General features: G+C 39.5%; 1 protein-coding gene across 1 annotated transcript in view; it reads right to left on the bottom strand.

Moving 5' to 3' along the window:
• Positions 1-19,927, bottom strand: part of Sntb1 (syntrophin beta 1) — a 244,176-nt gene that overhangs the window by 22,496 nt on the left and 201,753 nt on the right. The window contains exon 4 of the mRNA XM_047557284.1: positions 10,766-10,905. Coding sequence (XP_047413240.1) covers positions 10,766-10,905 — 140 coding nt within the window. The remainder of the gene's footprint in view (positions 1-10,765; positions 10,906-19,927) is intronic.

Raw genomic sequence — 19,927 nt, 5'->3', positions numbered from 1 at the left:
TGTTAAAAGTTTCTTAAATTGTACTGAACATCCTTGCCCCAGGGAGGAAACCATCCAGAGGCCACCGACCTGTGGTATTCTACAAGAGGAATTAGGGCTAGTGGTGGGTGAGGTAAGGTGTTCCAGTCTCCCAGCTCCATCCCAGTTCCCCCACACCCTACAAGCCAACTGACACTCTTCTGAACCTCTGTCCTTCCATCTCAATGACATTAAGACACTAGGGGTCTCCAATAAAACTTATCAGTCACTCACACTCTAATTCCAATTACTAGCTTTTATCAACCACTTATTTCTTCTAAATCATACGCTAAACATTTACATAGATAATCAGTCCTATCAATGAGTATGTGAAGTAAAAGATGCTCTTGCCCATCATATGGATGAAGAGACTTGTATTCTGAGAAAAGGATCTTTTGGCCAAGCTCACATTGCAAGTATTAGAGGTCTCAGGATTCAACTCCTAATTCCAAAACCCATAGATCTCCCCATTCTGCTTTCTCTCACCCACAAACCCTAAGGATCTCACCAGTTATTAGGAGGGAGACAGGGGCCAGCAGCCAGTGAAAGCGCAGAGCATATGGGTACAAATAGGTTGGCTGGGAGAGGATTTGACAGGGTATACGGATCCTTTCATGCCATCCTGGGGAACCTGTCTTCCCAAAGAGTGAGGATGCCTCCCAGGCTTAGCACGAACACCACTCTCTGATTATAATTTAATGTTTGACAAATACAATTGGCAATCTTTCCCAGTGGAAAGACTTACTAAATTTCCTAAGGATGGCCTGAGGCCACACTACTCTTAGCATTTAGAAATGGGTTGCTTTCTTAGGCATCAAAGATTACCCATCATATTTAATAGCAGTGCTCAGTGTCCCTGGATGCTAGGTGGCATCCATCAGGTCCTTTTTCAAGGTTACTCCACACCCTCTTCTTTGGCCCATAGGCTGGTAAACTGGGCTTCAAGCAGCATCACTGATTCTACAAGCTCTGTGTTTCAAAAACTTCTGCCAGTCACTGAACTGAGGGTGCAGAACTTCTGAGTTGAATCTCCTCTAAAATTCCAGAACTACTGCAACCTTAATCTTCCCTCTCTGTAGACCCATCTGACTTGCCAATTATGACAATAATGACAAAATCCCAACACTTCACTGCATTTTGGGAAAGTGTACCTTTTATAAAAAAATGTTCGGTAGTATCAAATAAATTTTGGCTAAGCAAAAAATATTTCCCCAAAGACTCTTAGCAAGCTGAGGAGTGAGAACAGTTAAAATCACATGTTTGCACACTTCCTGAGTGCCCTGCCATAAATTGCACCATCAATGCACAGAGGCACCGTGGAAGTTGATCAGTGGGAGAGACGACTGCTCGTAAACTTCTCCGCATGGCATTCGGCACCAAGAATATGTTGTAAGCATTCCCGGTACCACTGCTATGAGACACAATCAAATTTTCATCTTCCAGAAAAATATAAATTAGATGTGCCTGGGCCTTAACAAAAAAACCCAAACAAATAAATCAACTATGAACAGTTTGAGGAAGTAACTCAATTTAGAAGAAACCTGTTTCCTACTGGCTATGGTCCCAGCCAGTCTCTCTTATATGAGGGAAGAGACTGACTTTGACCTTGAACAAAGCTCCCCAGCACTGCTAAAGGGAAGGGAAGAGGCTGATAGTCAGCCAGTCTGGATCTGTGCTAAGCTTTATGCCAGATAAGGCTGGACATATGTCATTCTATAAATGAAAGAATGAATGAATCAATGAGCCAGGTACATACCCCCAAATTCATAAGTCCTCACTCTCAGTGGACTATGTTTGGAGGTTGGGCCTCTAAGGAGCTAGTTAAGATAAATGTGGTCATAAGAATGGGACCTAAACAGAGAAGTCCACTATTATGCATACTTATAATGCACTGATTAAAAACGATCTTAAAAAATGAAAGGGGCCGAATGTCATAGGACCTGTGTCCTTATCTGGAGAGACACAGAAAGCTGGCACTCTTCTTAGGCATGCACAAAAAGAGGTCATCTGAGGACAAAGAAAGAGGGCAGCTGGCCACATGCCAAAAAGAGGGACCCCAGAAACTGACCATGTTGGAATCTTAATACTGGCCTTGCAGCCTCCAGAACTGTTGAAAGATAAAGCTCTGTTTTTTTCAGCCTAAGTCTACAGTACACATTGAGCATCCTTAACCTGAAAATCTGAAATCCAAAACTTTCCGAGCCCTGACAAGTCTATACTTTGTCATTTCATGCACAGAATTATTAAAAAATGTTGTATAAATTACCTTCAGCCTATGTGTATAAGGTGTTTAGATTTGGGTCCTTCTTTGCAATATCTCATTATGTATATGCAAATATTCTGAAATACTTCTGTTCCCACATAAGGGATATTCAGACTGTACTTTGTTTTGACTAAACATCTTATTTCAATTTTCATAATTGTTCTGCCGTAGACATTATGGTCCCATTGTTCATATGAAGACACAGAGATCAGAGAGAAGTGACTTGCTTATGATCATACTGTGTAAACTGGGGTTTGACTGAACAAAACTGGAGTGTGAACCCAAATCTGTCAAATCTGATAAACAGTGAGATAATTTTTTTTCCCTGCCAATAAATGTGATTGTCTTCTGTTATTTTTAAGGGGATAGTGTATTCTTAATTTAATTGTTTTACTAATTGGTTGGGTTTTAAAGGATTTCTTAGAAGGTGTTTGGATGATCTCTTGTTTTTAATTGGTTACAAGTTTTCACTGCCATGAAGTTGTTTTTAAAATATAGCAAATGTACTTATACCTGCAAAAATGAGAAAGGTTTATAAAACAATAATAACGACTACCTTTATTTAGCCCTTAGCCTGTGTTGAGCACTATTCTAAGGACTTTACATTTCTCCATGTCATCCTTATCATAATTCCATTGGGCAGGCACAGATGCTGATCACATATCACAGATGAAGTGACACGAGGCAAAAAGAGATTGTGAAATTTGCCCATTTCCAGAGCTAGTAATAACCAGAGCTGAGATTTGGAGACAGGTTGTAAGGTTCTAGAACCTGTGCCTAGGAGGGAGCACCAATGTGATGGACAGCTATTCACATAAAGCCAAAGAAGAGAGTGATTTTGACCAAGTTATATGGTTATATTATGTACATGTACAAATATATAACAAGTCCCATCAATATTGCAACTGTAATGCACCAATAAAAAATGTGGGGGTAAAAACAAAGAAGAGCGCAAACCCGATGGGAAATGCTTGCAAGCTCACAGTAAGACAGTTTACAAGATGCTAGTGACTGTGAGCATATGCAGTCAGGCCAGGCTTCAGACTGACTGGTCAGTGGTCCTCACAGCTGAGGCAAAACAATGCTTCTGAAGGGCCACCTCTTCCTGGCAAAGTTCCCTCACTACCACAAACACTCAGAGTTGGGAGACAAAGAGGATAGGCTTCCAAACTAGTGATTCTCAAACTGTAGTCCACATCAGAAATACCCAGAAAACTTAAGTCAAGAGGGGCTGGGCCCCACCTGAGAATTTTTCTTTCAATTGGTCTGAAGCAAGACCAAAAATTGCTTGGCTAACAAATTCTCAGATGGTACCCAAACTGTTGAGCCAGGGACCACACTTTGAGAACCACTTGTTTGAAGCCATGAGTACACACTCCAGCTCTCTGACACTGTCTACACCTCTGTCCTCACTTTATCACGGGACCTGGGGTATCGCTTTCTTTGTTATGTGGAACAGTTGGGCATCTACTGCATAGTTAAGTTATCATGAGAGGAGAGATTTGTAACATACACTCAACGAATTCTTAGAGCCACTAAAACTCTAGGAAATCAGGTCATGCTCCTGGGCGGCTGCATAGAATAGTGGGCAAGAATCAGAAAGTAAAATCAGAACTTGAGATCCATTTCTTACTAATGTATAACTTTGGGTAATTAACCTTAGTTCCACAGTTCACTTCTCTGTGAAGTAGAACTAAAACCTTACCTTCTTAGGGTTGTGAGGGATGAATGTGATAACCCTGCATTTGCCTGATGCTTACTAAAAACACACACTTCTGACTCCTGACCCTAGTAGCCTGCTTAGCCAGAACATCCAAGATAGGGTCCTGACTCTTAATAAATATCTGGGTGATTCTGAAACTGGGCAAGTTTCGCAAACCCTAATAGAATCCAATTGACCTTGATCTAGAGGCCAGTCACTGGTTGATCACCATCTTGATCCATTTTGCAAATGATATTAACATGGTCTTGATAATGTCACTGAGGATGATTAATTAGTAAACACCCTATCATAAAAATTTAAAGGACACAGCTCTATATTTCTAAATAAAAATTCATTAAGTCATACATTTAATATGTGTGCCTACTACTATTTATAAATTGACCTCAATAAAAGATTTTTAAATAAATTCTTAAAAAGATAATGCTCCACTTCTTTATAAATGCATAAAGACAAATAATGCTACCAGACAGCATACGTGACCAAATGATCCTGTATAAAGAACACAGCACCACGTGTGACTGTATGGAGCACATGGAAAGTGAATGAGGAACTTAAATTAAGTAACTAGGGAAATAACCAGCCAAAATGCTGGGGCGATCTCTGAAACACTGGGGCCCTGTTTTCCTTCACCTGCCCTCCTGCTACTTTGGGGAGTGATGCCTCTGCCAGAAATCAACAGCCTCAGCTTTAAGAGCAAGGAGTGACAGCTCAATTTCAGCTGGGGGAACCCTGCCTTCCACAGCAACTCATTCAGAAGCCCAGCCTGGAGCCGAAAAGAGGCACCACCTACCCACACTATTACATTGGAAGGGAGAGGTCTCTTCTTTCCCTGCTACAGTTTGATTTCTAAAAGTCCTTTGCTAGGCAGTGCATCCAGAGAGAAGCTGACCAGAACCAAGGAACCACAATGGCTGATATCCAAGCCACAAAGTCTATTAAAAACCTGTTTCACCCAAGTACATTTCCCTAGGGGCTTTGGAGACAGTGACATACCCCTGAGTGCATTTATCAGATGAGGGCTCTGAAAGAGGAAGGAAGAGTGATTAGCCTGGGGTTACACACGCATGGCTCTTGTGGGAGAAAGACCAGGATACAAACTCCCAGCTCTTACATTTCCAGGCTGCTGCTCAGGAGCAGATAGCAAGTTACCTGCTGGCTCAAGGGGACGAAAGTAACAATGAATAGAATAGCCAGTGCCACCTGGACATTTTGGACATCTTCTGCTTCACAAGCTTGCCAGCTGGAGTTCAGGGTAATAATGATGAGCCTAATTTTATCATTGCTCATAGGGCTAATACACATATATAATGAGTCTCATTTGCAGTTCAGTGGTCAGGCTGGGTGATTTGGGAGAGCGACTGTGAGCTGAGCAAAGACGTGTCACCACTGGCTTCTGCTTTAGGTTCCGGTGGTGGGAGACACTGGTGTTTTATGCTGCATCTTCCATTCTAAACGATCACAGGTCTCCCTTTTCTATTTCCTCAACAGATGCAAGTTTCTGGTTTCAGGCTATTTATGGGCTTTGCTCAGAGTTCAGAGCTGGCATCCCCATCACCCGTGAGCCTGTAACATACTTTCAGTCCCACCCAAAGCTCCTGGGATCCCACTGCCTATTTTGCACACCCATCCTTCCTTCTGGGGCCTTTGCTTTTAAAGGCTGCCACCTGTCACTTTCTTCAGCAATGTCCCTGAGCCCCTGGAGTGGTTGGACCTGCCCGTGCATGCAGCCTGAAGAGACTGTGAGATGACATTCATCTGGCACTCAGCTTTGGAAGGACGGCTGTAACAGCATTTGAGACCAGTTGCTTACCTGAGTCAGAACGAGGTCTGAAGGAGGCATTTTCAGTTGCTTCTCCATTTACCATGGGGTTACATCCTGATCAAACCCACAGTACCTTGACAATGTTTTAAGTCAAAAATGCATCAAATACACCTAACCTACTGTGCATAACCTGGCAACACAGGACACTGCAGGACTCCAGTTGTTTTCCCTGTGATCATGTGGCTGACTGGGAGTTGTGGCTCTCAGCTGCTGCACAGCATCTCCAAATAGTATTGTGCCTACTATGTATGGCTAGCCTAGGAAAAGATCAAAATTCAAAGTGCAGTTACTATTGAATGTGTATTGCTTTCAGTAAACACACGCACACACACACACACACACACACACACACACACAAATTAAACCAGCATAAATTGGGGGCCATCTGTACGTACCCTAGAGCACTGAACAATAGAACTTTGGGTAATGATGGGAAAGTTCTAGATCTGTGCTGTCCCTAGACACGTATGACTGTGGAGTATATGAAAGGTAGGGAGTAAGACTGAGGAACTGAAGTTTTACTTTTATTCACATTTAATTCACTTAAATAGCCACATGTATCTGAGAAATAACTTTCTCCTTCAGCTTCTCCCCTGCCTGGCCTGCCCTTCCCTTCTCCTGGGAGCACCTGCTTATAATTTGCTTCCACTTCATTCTGTCCTGTCTTCCACCTCTGGGCAACCAGACCCAAGCACAGCCTTTACTCAAGATCTCACCAATGGGGCTGGGGCGATAGCTCAGTTGGTAGAGTGCTTACCTTGCAAGCATAAGGCCCTGGGTTCGATCCCCAGCACCGCAAAAAAAAAAAAAAAAAAAAAAAAAAAAAAGATCTTACCAATGATCTGAAGTTCCCCTGCTGAACCTGGTAACAGGACAGAGAAACTGAGAACAAAGTGACTCCCAAGGGGCAATTCTCTCTTTCTGCAGCGAGAGCTGTGTGTCCTTACAGAAATTTGTTTTCATTTTTATCTACTTATTTTCTTTTTGACCATGGAGTTGGCATCATTCCTTGGACTCAGCAGTCACCTCTTGAACCTTTGTTACTTTACACCAAAGGTAAAAATATCTACTCAGATCATGTTCATGACTCTTAACACCTCCAAACGCTCCTAACACTCCCTGTGGTTCAGATTTCAAAGGATGCAAAAGATGTATTAGGGAAAAGTCTTCCTCTCCATTCCCCATGGTTGTGCTGACCTCCAGTGGTACCAGGGCACAGGTAGGCAAGACACTACCCGGAGCTGTAAGCTAAGTTACCTGGGGCAAATTTCTTAACTCTTCTGAACCCCAGTTTCCAAATCTATAAGACCAGCACACTAACACAGGCTTGTGAAGACACAAAAATTGCTGGAGGTAACCGTCAAGAGCGTGATACTCAGCTGGCAACTGCTCCCTCCCCAAAGCCATACTTGGTGCTGTAACTGGTCACACAACGCTTCATGAAACATGAACTCTGCCCATGTGCTTCCCCTCTTGCTGGAAAACCCACAACCTCTCCTCCTATTCCTCTGGTGTGTTCTCACTCAGACTTCCATTCAAACATTCCTCCCACCGTGAGAACCCCTCAGGTCCTACCCAGGCAGAGACAGGTATTTTCTGTTGCTCCAGAAGGTTCCTTGCACATTACTTGCATGGCATAGCAAGAATGGATTCACAAGGTTGAACAGCTTTCACCTCTTGATCCCTTGCCCCATTTATAACTCTTAACACAAGTGGACGAATTGTAAATTTGGGGGAATTAGTGGATGAATGAAAAAGGAGTCTCCATTGGTCAGAATGCTTGGAAATTCCAAGAGGAACGCCGTATGCTAGGGTTTTCTTTCTCTGTTGCCTAATTACCTGGGAACTCTACCTTATTTCGACTCTTGTTCCTGAAAATTATTTCAAAAGGCCTGAGTCAAATTTCCCTTCTTAGTAACTGGAATACAGTGACTGTGGTCTAATCTTTCTTTGGATTTTAGTTGTGGGACTGTCTCAGAATCTGAATATAGTATCCATGAATGAAGAGTACAGATGTAAATTGCAGAAAATGACAGCGACGGGGGTGAATTTAATTGGACCCCAAAGTATAGCCTGAATCTTTGTGTGATCATTTTAGAATATTTAGATTCTTATATTTGAAGTCTTATTAATACCCTATATTATGCTTTACTAGCCATCTACCAAAGATTTTGTGGCTTGGAAGGCTCAGAAGTTAAATTCCTTTTTATTTTTTAAGTGAAGTAGGCCTCCTTTGTTCACCATTGGGGCCAATAATTTCCACCTTCAAGTCACATTTGCTGGTCTCTATTATCAACTGTGACTGGAAGTAACAATGATTTGAAGGAATTTCAAATCTACTCAGAGCTGCTATTTTGATCTTGTGTACCTCTTGTTCTTCTACTCAGTCTCATTCTCTTGCCAGCACCTGAGCATGGATGATGACTTGTTTGGCATCTCTACCTTTCTAGGACAGGAGAACCTATCTTGTTTCTGCCTACCTGTTGCTCAGCAGAGACGCCCCCAAACTTAACTGCTGTTCTATTAGACCAAACTCTGGGACCAAATTCTTTCCAGAGTTTGTCCCATACTGTTCAATAATTCATTGAACAGGCCCAATGTTTTCAGGCACAATATCAGGAAAGCCACAGATACTATGTTACCATGCCCTACTTATCTGTAAAGTGGAAGTGGCATAGAGGGAATGGAAACAGCTCATTGTTATAGAGTGCATGCAGAAAGACCTGGCAACGGAAATCAGGCAAGGTAGCTGTCAGCGACTTGAAGGAAAACTCAGGTTTGACTCTCTTCTTTCCAGGATGTAGACCTTAGAAGAAGGAGGTAAGAATATGACACACTAAGACCATATTTCATGTCTTGGCCACTGCAAGTAATGCTGCAGTGAACTTGAGAGTATAGATATCTTTTTGAGTTCCTAATTTTAATTTCTTTGGGTATATATTCAGAAGTGGGATTGCCAGATCACATTTTTAATGTTTGGAGGAATATTCATGCTGTTTTCCATTGCAGCTACTCCATTTTACATTCCCACCAATAGTGTATGAGGGCTCCCTTTTCCCTACAGTTATGCCAACACTTGTTATCTTTCAATTTTTGGTAAGAGCCATCCTAACAGTTGGGAGGCAATATCTTGTTGTGCTTTTGATTTGCATTTCCCTAATGATTGGTGAGATTGAATGTTTTGTATGTTGGCCAGTTTGTCTGTCTTTGGAGAAAGGTCTATTTGGATCTTTTGCCCATTTTGTAATCAATTTTTGTTGTTTTTATTGTTACTGAGAGGTAGGGCATCTTTACATATTTTGGATATTTACCTTTTTCAGATATATGGCATGCAAATCTTTTTTTCCATTCTGTTTTCATTGTGTTGATTGTTTCCTTTGCTATACAGAAGATTTTTAGCTTGATGTAATTCCATTAGTCTATTTTTGCTTTTACTGTCTGTGCTTTTTGTGTCACATCCAAAAAAGTATTGTCAAGGCCAATGTTGAGAAGCTTTTCCCCTGTGTTTTCTTCTAGGAGTTTCATGGTTTCGGGTCATATATTTATGCCCTTAATCTACATGGAGTTGATTTTTGTGTGTGGTTTAAGGTATGGGTCCAATTTCATTCTTCTGCATGTGGATGTCCAGTTCCTGGCACCATTTATTGAAAAGAACATCCTGTATCTTCTTGGCATTCTTGTCACACATTAGTTGACCATAAATGGGTGGATGATGTCTAGGCTCTCTATTTTGTTCCATTGGTCTACACATTTTTATGCCAGTACCATACACTTTTGATTGTTGTAGCTTTGCAATGTAATTTGAAATCAGGAAGTGTGATTCTTCCAAATGTACATTAATAAGGAAAATGTGGTATTTCTATATAAATGAAGATTATTTGACCTTAAGAAAAGGAAATCCTGCCCTTTGTGACAATATGAATGAACTTGAAGACAGTATCCTAAATGAAATAAGTCAGACGCAGAAGGACAAATACTAAATGATCTCACTTATACAAGAAATTGGAAATAGTCTAATCTTTCCAAGAAGTGGAGAGTAGAGTGGTGGTTGCCAGGGGTTGGGAGAATTGAGAAAAGGGAGTGTGGGTCAAAGGGCACAAAGTTTCAGTCATGCCAGATAACTATGTTCTACAGATCTATTGTGCATCACAGCATGTATAATAACAATACACTATTACATACTTAAAAATTTATGTCATATGTTCTTATCACAAAAAAACAAAGAGGGTAGGAGGAACTTTTTGGAAGTGAAGGATATGTTTTTGGTATTGACTGGATATGGAATATGGTATTTATTGTGCTGATGGCTCCTTGGGTATATAATTATCTCTAAACTCATACCATTGTATAGATTAAATGATACAAGTTTTTGCACATAAATCATACCTCAGTAAGGTGTTTTAAAAAATGCTGTATTTCACATGAGTAATAATGTACACTGAGGGTCTTGGACAAAGCCTGGCAGCCATCTCCCACAGGAAGCCTCATAGAAGTGAATAAGAACTTGTTATGGGATCTCTGGTGTTGAGTAAACCTTGAAAAGCATAATGGGACATTCCATGTGATATTTTTTGCCATTAAGTGGAGACCCTTGCATGATGTTTCCACTTGGACTTCAAGACTGTAAACACATGTGTCTAGTTCATTTCCAAGGCAAGGGGATAGAAACCCAGGAAAGCGGCCAAACTGGGATCACCACACAGATGTCGCTGCTCCTTGATGATGGATGGATATTTTGTTCTTTGTCTCTGTGTTGCCTGATGTTTAGCCATAAATGATAATTAGTCTGTCTGGTTAAAAATGTGTGGCTCTAATCCTGAGGAGCTCCCAGCTCCTGCTGCAACAGTGAGCAAAAATATAACATGCAGAAATCATTCCAATTGATTAAAATTGTATCAAGTTGCAACCACAGCATACGCAAACACAAGGTCATGGCTACCTGGTGGCAAGAAGAGGGTATGAGTGAGCTGGGCTGAACCATGCTTCCTTCCTCCGAGGCATGCTGTCATAGATTAAAAGGTCTTTCTCCGTCAGAACAACCAGGACTGGTTTCCACGGTTTCTCACTCTCCCCTGGCACCTGAAACAAAAAGAAGAGAACTGTCAAACAACAGCTTGAGAACAGGGTGATTGGAAAGAGAAGCTGGCATCCCTCCAGTCATAGGATCCAACAATAGGAGTGTCTTTTGGTTCAGACTACACACTCAAAACGAAAAACAAAGCAGTCATGATCCCAGTGGTTCCTGATCCTTGAAAATTTCGGTGGTCTCAAGGGCCCTGGTGTGCACAGTCAGTACAGCCAAGACACAGCCCAGCTGCTACACATCTGTCACTGTCTCTCACCTGCCAGTCAGCACTGAATCTTTGTTTCATGGTGGGAGGCAAATGCTTAAGGGAATCAGTGCTTCCAGCTTATTCTTTGGTAGAGTGCATCTGTTTTGATAATGAAAGTTTTTGAACAAATATCCAAGCCCTGAAAAATACACTATGGAGACAAATGTCTACCCAGACAGGTGTCAGACCTTATATCCTCCTCTCCTGGCCTTTGCTCTTATTGTTTCTATGATGCAGGCACTATCCTGAAACTTCTCTTGTTCTGTTGAACACCCAATGCAGAAAATTATTTCAGTCCCAGGGCTAAGATGACCTAGCAGGGATCAAAAAGGACTCGAGCATCAGTTGGATGATTGGAACCAGACACACTTTGACATCCCATCCAGTTCTCAGAATCCGTGTAGCTCAGCTCTTGTCTCATGACCCATCTTCCTTAGCCCCATGTCAATCCCCTCAAACTCTCCAAATATTCTTCCATCTCTGAAAATGTTTTCCTTCCAGTTTGAACTCTGGACCTCCAGATGAATCTTTAAGATTGGTTTGGAAAAATTCAATGTTCTAATCTTGTGACTCAAAATGTGTTCCAAATCATCTGCATTCCCTGGCAGTCTGCTAGGAATGTAGAATCTCAGGTCCATACAGACCCCCTATATCAGAATCTCCACATTCACAGGATGCTCAGGTAATTCCTGTGCCCAATAAGGTTTAGGAAGCATTGCTCCAGATGAGGTCAAGATTGTCTTTGACACTGGTAACTAATTCAATGAACACAATCCTCTCCTTACAAACCGCAGTGGAAAGTCTATTCAGAATTAAGCTAGACTGCAAGTTAAATACATAACACAGCTGATTTCTTCCTGTTCTATTCTTATCATTACCATGTCTAAGTGCCACAGTGGAATCTGTGTTGAGGTGGAAGGATGTGTTTGTGGCTTCTGTTTTGTGCTACCAACCATGGCCAGTATATTAGGAGCGAACAATCCAAGCAGAGTAGGGTTGAGGGCAGGCCTGACTTTTCTACATTTTCAGTCTGTTTTGTGGCCTGTATGACTCTGGACAAGTTATCTTTCTGTGTGCTTCCACTTCTTCACAGAGAAACGCAACAGAGGTTATAAGAGCTAACTCTGGAGCTGGAAGGCCTGAACATAAATTCCTGTCTCACAATTTCCTAGCTGTGGAGTCCTGAGAAAGCCATCCAATTCCTTTGAATCTGTAAAACTGGAAATGTCAGAATCCATAGCAGAAGGCTATTGTGAACATTAAATGAGTTAAAATTTGTCAAAGGCTTAGGGCAGTGAAAACCAGGCACCTCGTGGTACCTGCCAAAGAGCGCTTTCCTCGTAATGCCACAGTGGAGATTAAAAGAGACAGTGTGTGCAATGCGCTTAGAATCTGGCAGATGGTAAGTCTTCAGTAAGACTTAGGGTGGGGATATTATGGCAGACTCCAATATTTAAAAATGGTCAAAAAAGAGGTGTCCTTTGGAAATGGTATCAATATGACAAGGTAATGACTTTCCTTGGGAAAAATTACAGGACAAGTCAAAAATATCTTTGGGTACGGACAATTTTAATATCCTCTCTCTTCCTTTCCAAATGTCTCTCAGAAAGAATTCATTGTACAATGACCATTTTTATTTTTTAATTCCCACCTTCCTACAATTCTAAATAAAGTTGCCTTTCTAAAAAAGAACACAACACTGCCTCCTTGGCTGACTATACAGCTACTTATACTAGAATGTGAATGAATGCCTGACTTATTCCCTGTTTTTCGCATTTTATGCATACTAAAAAATTTAGCTTTAGCTTATTGCTTATGTAAGGAGACATTTCCCCCAACAGAACAAGAATATCTACAAGAGATGAAAATGAATTGTTCAAGAAGGCAATGTAGCAGACCTTACAAGGTGAATACACTATGGTCTAAAGGCATAGAGTGTTTGGGGGGTTTGAAACAAATTTTCCAGCTTCTACATTTAACTTAGTAAATTACTTTTCCAGCTCATTAAATAAGACTGGAGAAGTTACAAATGATCCTCCCAAAGTGACTATCTTACTTACCTAGTCAGATCTGATCCATTAACTTTGACCAGGATCAGACATTTAAATGTGAGCATGACAAAGCATCATTCTTCAAAAACAATATTAAGTTTGCAAAATAAAAGTCAACAGTAAAATGAAAAGTAAAATGCAGACCTTTCTGATGGTAGTCTCACAACCTCATCTGCATCATTCCAAAGCTCTAAAAATTTTAGTAGTTTATTAAAGAACCCTGTGTGGATATGTTAAAGTCTGCTGTGAGAATACTCAGAGTGGCCATTTCCCACCATTTCTGTGGCAAGAGCTGTCATTTAATTCTATGTCAATGATTGAGGGTAGCAGGCTGCCCAGGAGAACAATTGACTTTGCAAGGGAAGAAAATTCATAGTAAAGAACAGGGTTTTAAAAACTTTTTTCCTAACTTGTGCTATATAAACCTTGTATTTAGGCCTTTAAAGAACACTTTTCATCATGCCGAAGAATTTGTGTCCTAGTTTTAGTGATAACTTCCAATTTTCCTGGCACCTAAGATATTCCAGTATTGATACATCAGTTCTAGAGGTGTGTCTGTGTTATGCACCAGGCCATATGGGCAGTGACCAAACAGACTCTGTTTTACCCTGAGACTCCATGTCATGTAAGAAATGCTTCTCCCATGGGAAAACCCCACCTCTGTACCCATCAACACTTGCTTAGCATAACATATTTGGCAACTCAAAATGGCAATTCTTCTACACTGTACTTGTGCAATGTACCCTAACTGCAAAAAATGTCAGAGGATGATTGTCTAGACATTAGTAACCATCCTTTAAATTGTACTCAACTAGGGTCATTTTGACCCACTTCCCCTTCTACTTATGATTTTAGATCTCATGATTTTTATTTATGGTTTTGAATCATAGCCACAGCCACTTATGATTTAATGTACTGGCATGCTTTACTTGTGGTTTTGAACTATAAAAGGTGTGCTCTAACCCCCAGAGGGTTAGACTTGAGGAGTGCAGAATAAATGGTTGCCACTCTTGCATTGAAATTGACTCAACATTTTATTGTAATCTCACCAGAACATCTGAATTTATTAAAACCAGAGGCCTGAAACAGATGCAAAGACTTCCATACCCATTTCAGCTTCCCACTTTGGATGCTGTGGATGTCCATTTCTCAAGAGTGGATAATGTTTCTAATGAAGATGGCAAAGGAGGGAAAACAGGGGAAGACAGTCAGTTCTGAAATTATTCTGAAGTACAACTTTGGAGAGTTGGATTCTGTATGTGTTAGTCAGCATTTCATTGCTGTGATCAAAATTCTTGATAAGAACAACTTAAAGGAAGAAAGATTGAATTTGGTTCACAATTTCAGAGAGGTTTCAATCCATTAGCATCACTGCTTTGGGAATGAGGTGAGGCAGAACATCAAGGTGGAAAGGCATGGTCAAGGAAGGATGCTCAGCTCATTACATCTAGGAAGGAGAGAGAGAGAGAGAGCGAGAGAGAGAGAGAGAGGGGCCAGGGACAAGATATAGTCCCCAACAGTGTGCCCCTAGTGATCTACTTCCTCCAACCATGCCCCACCTGCTACAAATTCCACCTCTCCTATTAGTTCACTCAAATTATTAATCCATCAAATGGATTAATGCACCCATGAAGTTACCATCCTCAGGATCCCATAACTTTCCCAAGGTCCCAACTCTGGATATCAGTGAATCAAGTCTTCAACACATGATCTTTTGGAGGACATTCCAGATCCAAACCATAAAATTTTGCCCATATTCACTTCTGCAGATTATAAGAGGAAAGATTGACACAGCAGCATGAAGAATGTGAGATGGTGTGGTAAGAAGTTGTTGGTAAGAATTGGGGAAAGTGGATACTTTGAGCCCTCCATTTGAGACAAATCTCATGAGTCACTTACCTCAGTAGTTTTCAGTGTCTTTAAATGGAATCAACCCTCTCTTCAGATCAAATCACATTATGTAAAAGCCCTGAGTGTTGGCATGGGATTGCATCCTGGTTGGGGCCATGGCACCTCAGTGATTTTTTTGTCTTTATACTACCATCACCCATTTGAGTGGGGCTGCTCAAAATCCTTGGAATTCAGTTGGAAAAATACTGATCTTGTCTTGTCAAAAATACTTAGAATATGTGTACTACTTCCAAAGAGATGGTTTTACCTAGACCTGTCAGTACCTTTTTTTTTTCCTACTTTGAAGAAAAGAACAATATTATCAACTCCAAGGGAGAGTTATAAGGATTAAATGAATTAGTACACACAGAGGGCTCATAAGAGTGCTTGAACACAGTAAGTGAACAAGTCTTAAAACATATGAGCTATATGTACTATTTCCTTAAGTATGGATAGTTAATGTCAAATTGAAGATCTGAGTGAACTTGAGCAAGGATCACTTTGCCTTTGTGGAGTCTAAATTTCCTCATCTGCCAAATGAAGGGGTGGGATTAAACTATTGCTAATGACCTCTGTGACATCAAAATTCAATTATTTTTAAGTTTGAAATTCTCTGCTGTGAGGTTTAGACTTTTTTTTTTTTTTTTTTACTAACATTCTTGCTTTGCAAGTCCTCTTTGTTCACTGGATGCTGCAAAAAACAAAAAACAAGTATGTCTCTTTTTCTCCCCTCATGGCAACTCACTCTTCCTAACATACTTAATTTCTACCTTTTACTGGAGCAGATGTGACCGAATGAGCCCCTGCTTGTTAAAGCCAAAAAGAACTGGTTTCAAAATCTGGCTTTACCACTTCTCAGCTGAGGGATGTGAACTGGTTAACTTTTATAAGCATTCATTCCCTGATGCTGAGAATGGCTTCCCACGCATGTTTGATGAGGATAACTTGAGATAAGGTTTATAAAGTGTACTTCCCACATGGTAGAGACTGGGAATGGTGTCAGCTCACCTCAAGCACACTCTATCCTCTACTGCTCAAGAAGGAAGGTCTAGATGTAGGGAAAGTGATCAATGGCAAGTGAAAAAGTTCAGGAAAAGTCATTACGAAGTTTTGTGTTGGAGACCATGGTTATCTTGACAACTTTTTAATTTGTCTGTTTCACCTCAGGTTGCCAGGTATTTAGAACAAAGGACAAGATAGCAGTGTAATAATAATTAGTATTTATCACTTCCAAATGCTTTACAAACACTAGATAATTAATCCCTGCATCAACTCTCAGGGAAGCAGATAAAGATCATCTGCCATCTAGCCAAAAGAAGAAGAGGAATAACAGCTTTCAAAGACCGCCGCAGGAACACAGGGAAAGTGCTAAGCAATGCCGCTCAAATCTCCAGCGCTCTTCTAACTTGCACTGAACAATCCCCAGGACTTAGCCATCAGGAGCCAGGAGACCTCTACAGCTGAAAGCAAAGAAGACTGAAAAGAGAAAGGAGGTAAAATAAAACTTTTTTAAAGATGGAAGAGAAGAAAAAGGGGGAAAGGGAAGAAAACTAGAAAAAGTAGGTTAAAAAATGTCTTCTGTGGAAGCCTTAGCTTCTTGGGATTAATTACTCTCCTCTCCCACAATTCCTAATTAGTTTGACACCTGAATCACCCACTGAGTTTAAGTATAACTTAAAAGAGCTGACTAAGTGGTCCATTGCATTTGGTGACTATTAAGATAATAATGTAAGATAGTAGGAAAAATAAGGTAAGAAATATGGGATGAAAAACCCAACAGGGGATGAAGAACATGGTCTGACTGTGGAACATTAAGGAGAGCATCACTTTTACATATAGGCTTTCCAGGAGCAGTCCTAGACCACCTTGAAGTTCATTCCTTCTTCCAACTTCTAAAACTGGCTCTGGACCTACAGAATCCAATAAAGCTCCAAATGAGAGATTCATAATTGAAATGTTGATCAGAGTCAACATACTAGTTGGCTTTATGAGACTTTGGTATTCAAGCTATAGAAAAACCATCCCAGTTGTTGGCAGGACCATGTTTTCTCCAGGGCTCTACGGAAAAACTCTGATTTGACCCTTTCTAACTTCTGGTGGCTACCGATATTATTTGGCATTCCTGTTTTTCAGCTGCTTCACTCCATCTGTGCCTCTGTTATCACATGGATTTCTTTCTGAGTGTCTTCAGATAGCCTTCCAATAAGGATGCTAGTTGGGTTTAGGATTTGCCTCAGTCAAGTATGAACTCAACTAATTATATCTGCAGATACTTTATTTCCAAGTCAGGTCACATTCTGAGGTCTAAGGTGGACATGAATTTGAGGGAGGATGTTTTTCAACCTATTACAATAACCCATAGTTGTGCACAAAGATTCAGCTACAAGGACATTCACCTTGGTGTGGTTCATAATGTGTGGCAAATTGGAAATGTTCTAAAATCTGTAATGGAAGAATAAATTATAATGTATTCATGTATAAAAATACACATTTAATAATATACATTAAATATACATTTAATAACAATAGAAACACCCATTCTTATCAAGTGCATATACAACCTTTATCAAGATAGACCATGTTCTGGATCATAAAATAAAAATTTAAATATAATTGTTATAAAATGTATGGGCTTTGACCAAAATGGATTTAAATTAGGACTTGATAGCAGAAGGTTCTATGGAAAATCTAAATATTGAGAAAATAAGAAACTTTTAGATAATCAATGGAGCAACAAAAAACCAAAAGGAAAATTACAAGGTATTTAGAACTGAATGAAACTGAAAATATAATGTAATAAAATTTGCAATATCCACTAAAGCGGTACCATGGGGTAAATTTATAGCACTGCCTGTTAGAAAAGAAGAATGGCTTCAAATCAATGACCCTAGCTTCCATCTTAAGAAGCTAGAAATAAAAAGGAACTTAAACCCAAATAACCAAATGATAGGATACAGTAAAGTTCGGTACAGAAATAATTAAAAAAAAAAAATTCCATGAAGCCTCTATTTATTTCTTCAAGATCAATAAAGTTACTAAACCTCTAGGCAGGTCATGAAAATCAAAGAGAAGACACAAATTATAAATATAAAAAATGAGAGAGGAGATATCATTATATAGTCTGAGAATATTTAATTTTAAATCTAAAATATTAATATTAAATACCAATGTCAATTTCATATTAAATATAGTAGTATGTGTGCCAAGGATAGGCATGAGTAATATTATGCCAATTATCCTGACAACTCAGGTAAAATTGACAAATTCCTTGAAAGACACAAAGTACCAATGCTTGTCCAAAAAGAAATACTGGACTAGTACTGTCTCTTTTAAAGATATTGGATTTGTAGCTAAAAATGTTCCCACAGAAAACATGCTAGAGGGCCGGGTGAATTCCCTGAGGAATTCTAAAAAAGATATATGAAAGAAATAGCATTAATTCAAGATAAATCAGAAAACTGAAGTGCAGGTTGATTTTGAACTCATTCCAGAGGCTAGCCTTACTCTGATACCAAAATAAGACAAGACCATACAAAAATATAAAACTACAGACCATTACCTGTCATGAACACAGATTTAAAAATTCTAAATAAAATTGGAGCAAACTGTGTCTAAAACTATATTAAAAGGACAATACACTGTAACTAAGTAATTATTCCCAAAATATAGAATTGGCTGAACACTCAAAAATCAAAGGAATACACCATATTAACAAAGTAGAAACAAAATCTGACATATAATCTTGATAAAGATTCTTAGCAAGAACAGAATGGAACTTCCTCAACCTGTCAGAAGTATCCAAGGAAAACCTGCCTACAGGTGACAGCCTTTTTCTTGGTCAAAGATGGAATGTTTTCCCTCTATCATTTGAAGCAAAATGATTCTCCCCTCTTGTGTTCAAAGCTGTATTTGAAGTTCTAACCAGTGCAATAAGAAAAAAGGCAAATAGTTCCATGAAACAAAGTGGAGAGAACAAAACAGAATTCACATATAAGAGTTAAGTGAAATATAGAAGTAAAGGAATCTCAGTGGAGAAAGAGTAGTTTATTAATAAGATTGTGGAAAATGTAAAATATTCATAAGGAAAAAAATTCAACTTCAATCTTCATCTCGCAGCTTGTACAAAGATTAACTCAAGATGGATCATCTACCAAACTGTGAAACATACAACTATATGACTTCCTAAGGAAAAGAAAAGAAAATCTTTGTGACTTTGAATTAGATACATCAAAAACTCTAAACATAATCCTTCAAAACTATATCAAAAGAATAATCCATGAATAAAAGAGTTGATAAATTGAACTTCATCAAAATTAAAAACTTCTGCTTTTTGAAAGTTATGAAAATGAAGAGACAAACCACAGACTGGGAGAAAAGCATATATATATATTATATATATAATATATATATATGATAAAAGATTTGTGTTCAGAATGCCTAACATATTCTCTAAACTCAATGAGAGGAAAATAAGTAACTCAATAAAAGTGTGCAAAAAAATTTAAGCAGATAGTTCCCCAAAAAAGATATATATAGACATCACATAAGCATATCAAAAGGTGTGCAGCATCATTAGCCACTAGGGAAATGCAATTTAAGCCACATGAGATTCCACTATACTCTTATTAGAATGGCTGAAATTAAGATCATACCAAGTGGAGCAACCTAAACCCTCATATATTGCTAGTTGGAATGAATAATGGTATAACCACTCTCAAAAACATTGTAGCAGCTTCTTAAAAACATTAGCATATACTTACCATCTGATTCAGCTTCTTTACTCCTAGATATTAATGGAAGACAAATGAAAATACAGGGCCACTCAAA

The sequence above is a fragment of the Sciurus carolinensis genome, chromosome 1 (assembly GCF_902686445.1).
Source record: "Sciurus carolinensis chromosome 1, mSciCar1.2, whole genome shotgun sequence".
Lineage (NCBI taxonomy): Eukaryota > Metazoa > Chordata > Mammalia > Rodentia > Sciuridae > Sciurus > Sciurus carolinensis.
The sequence above is the reverse complement of the archived record's forward strand: the minus strand, read 5'-3'. Positions and strand labels throughout refer to the sequence as shown.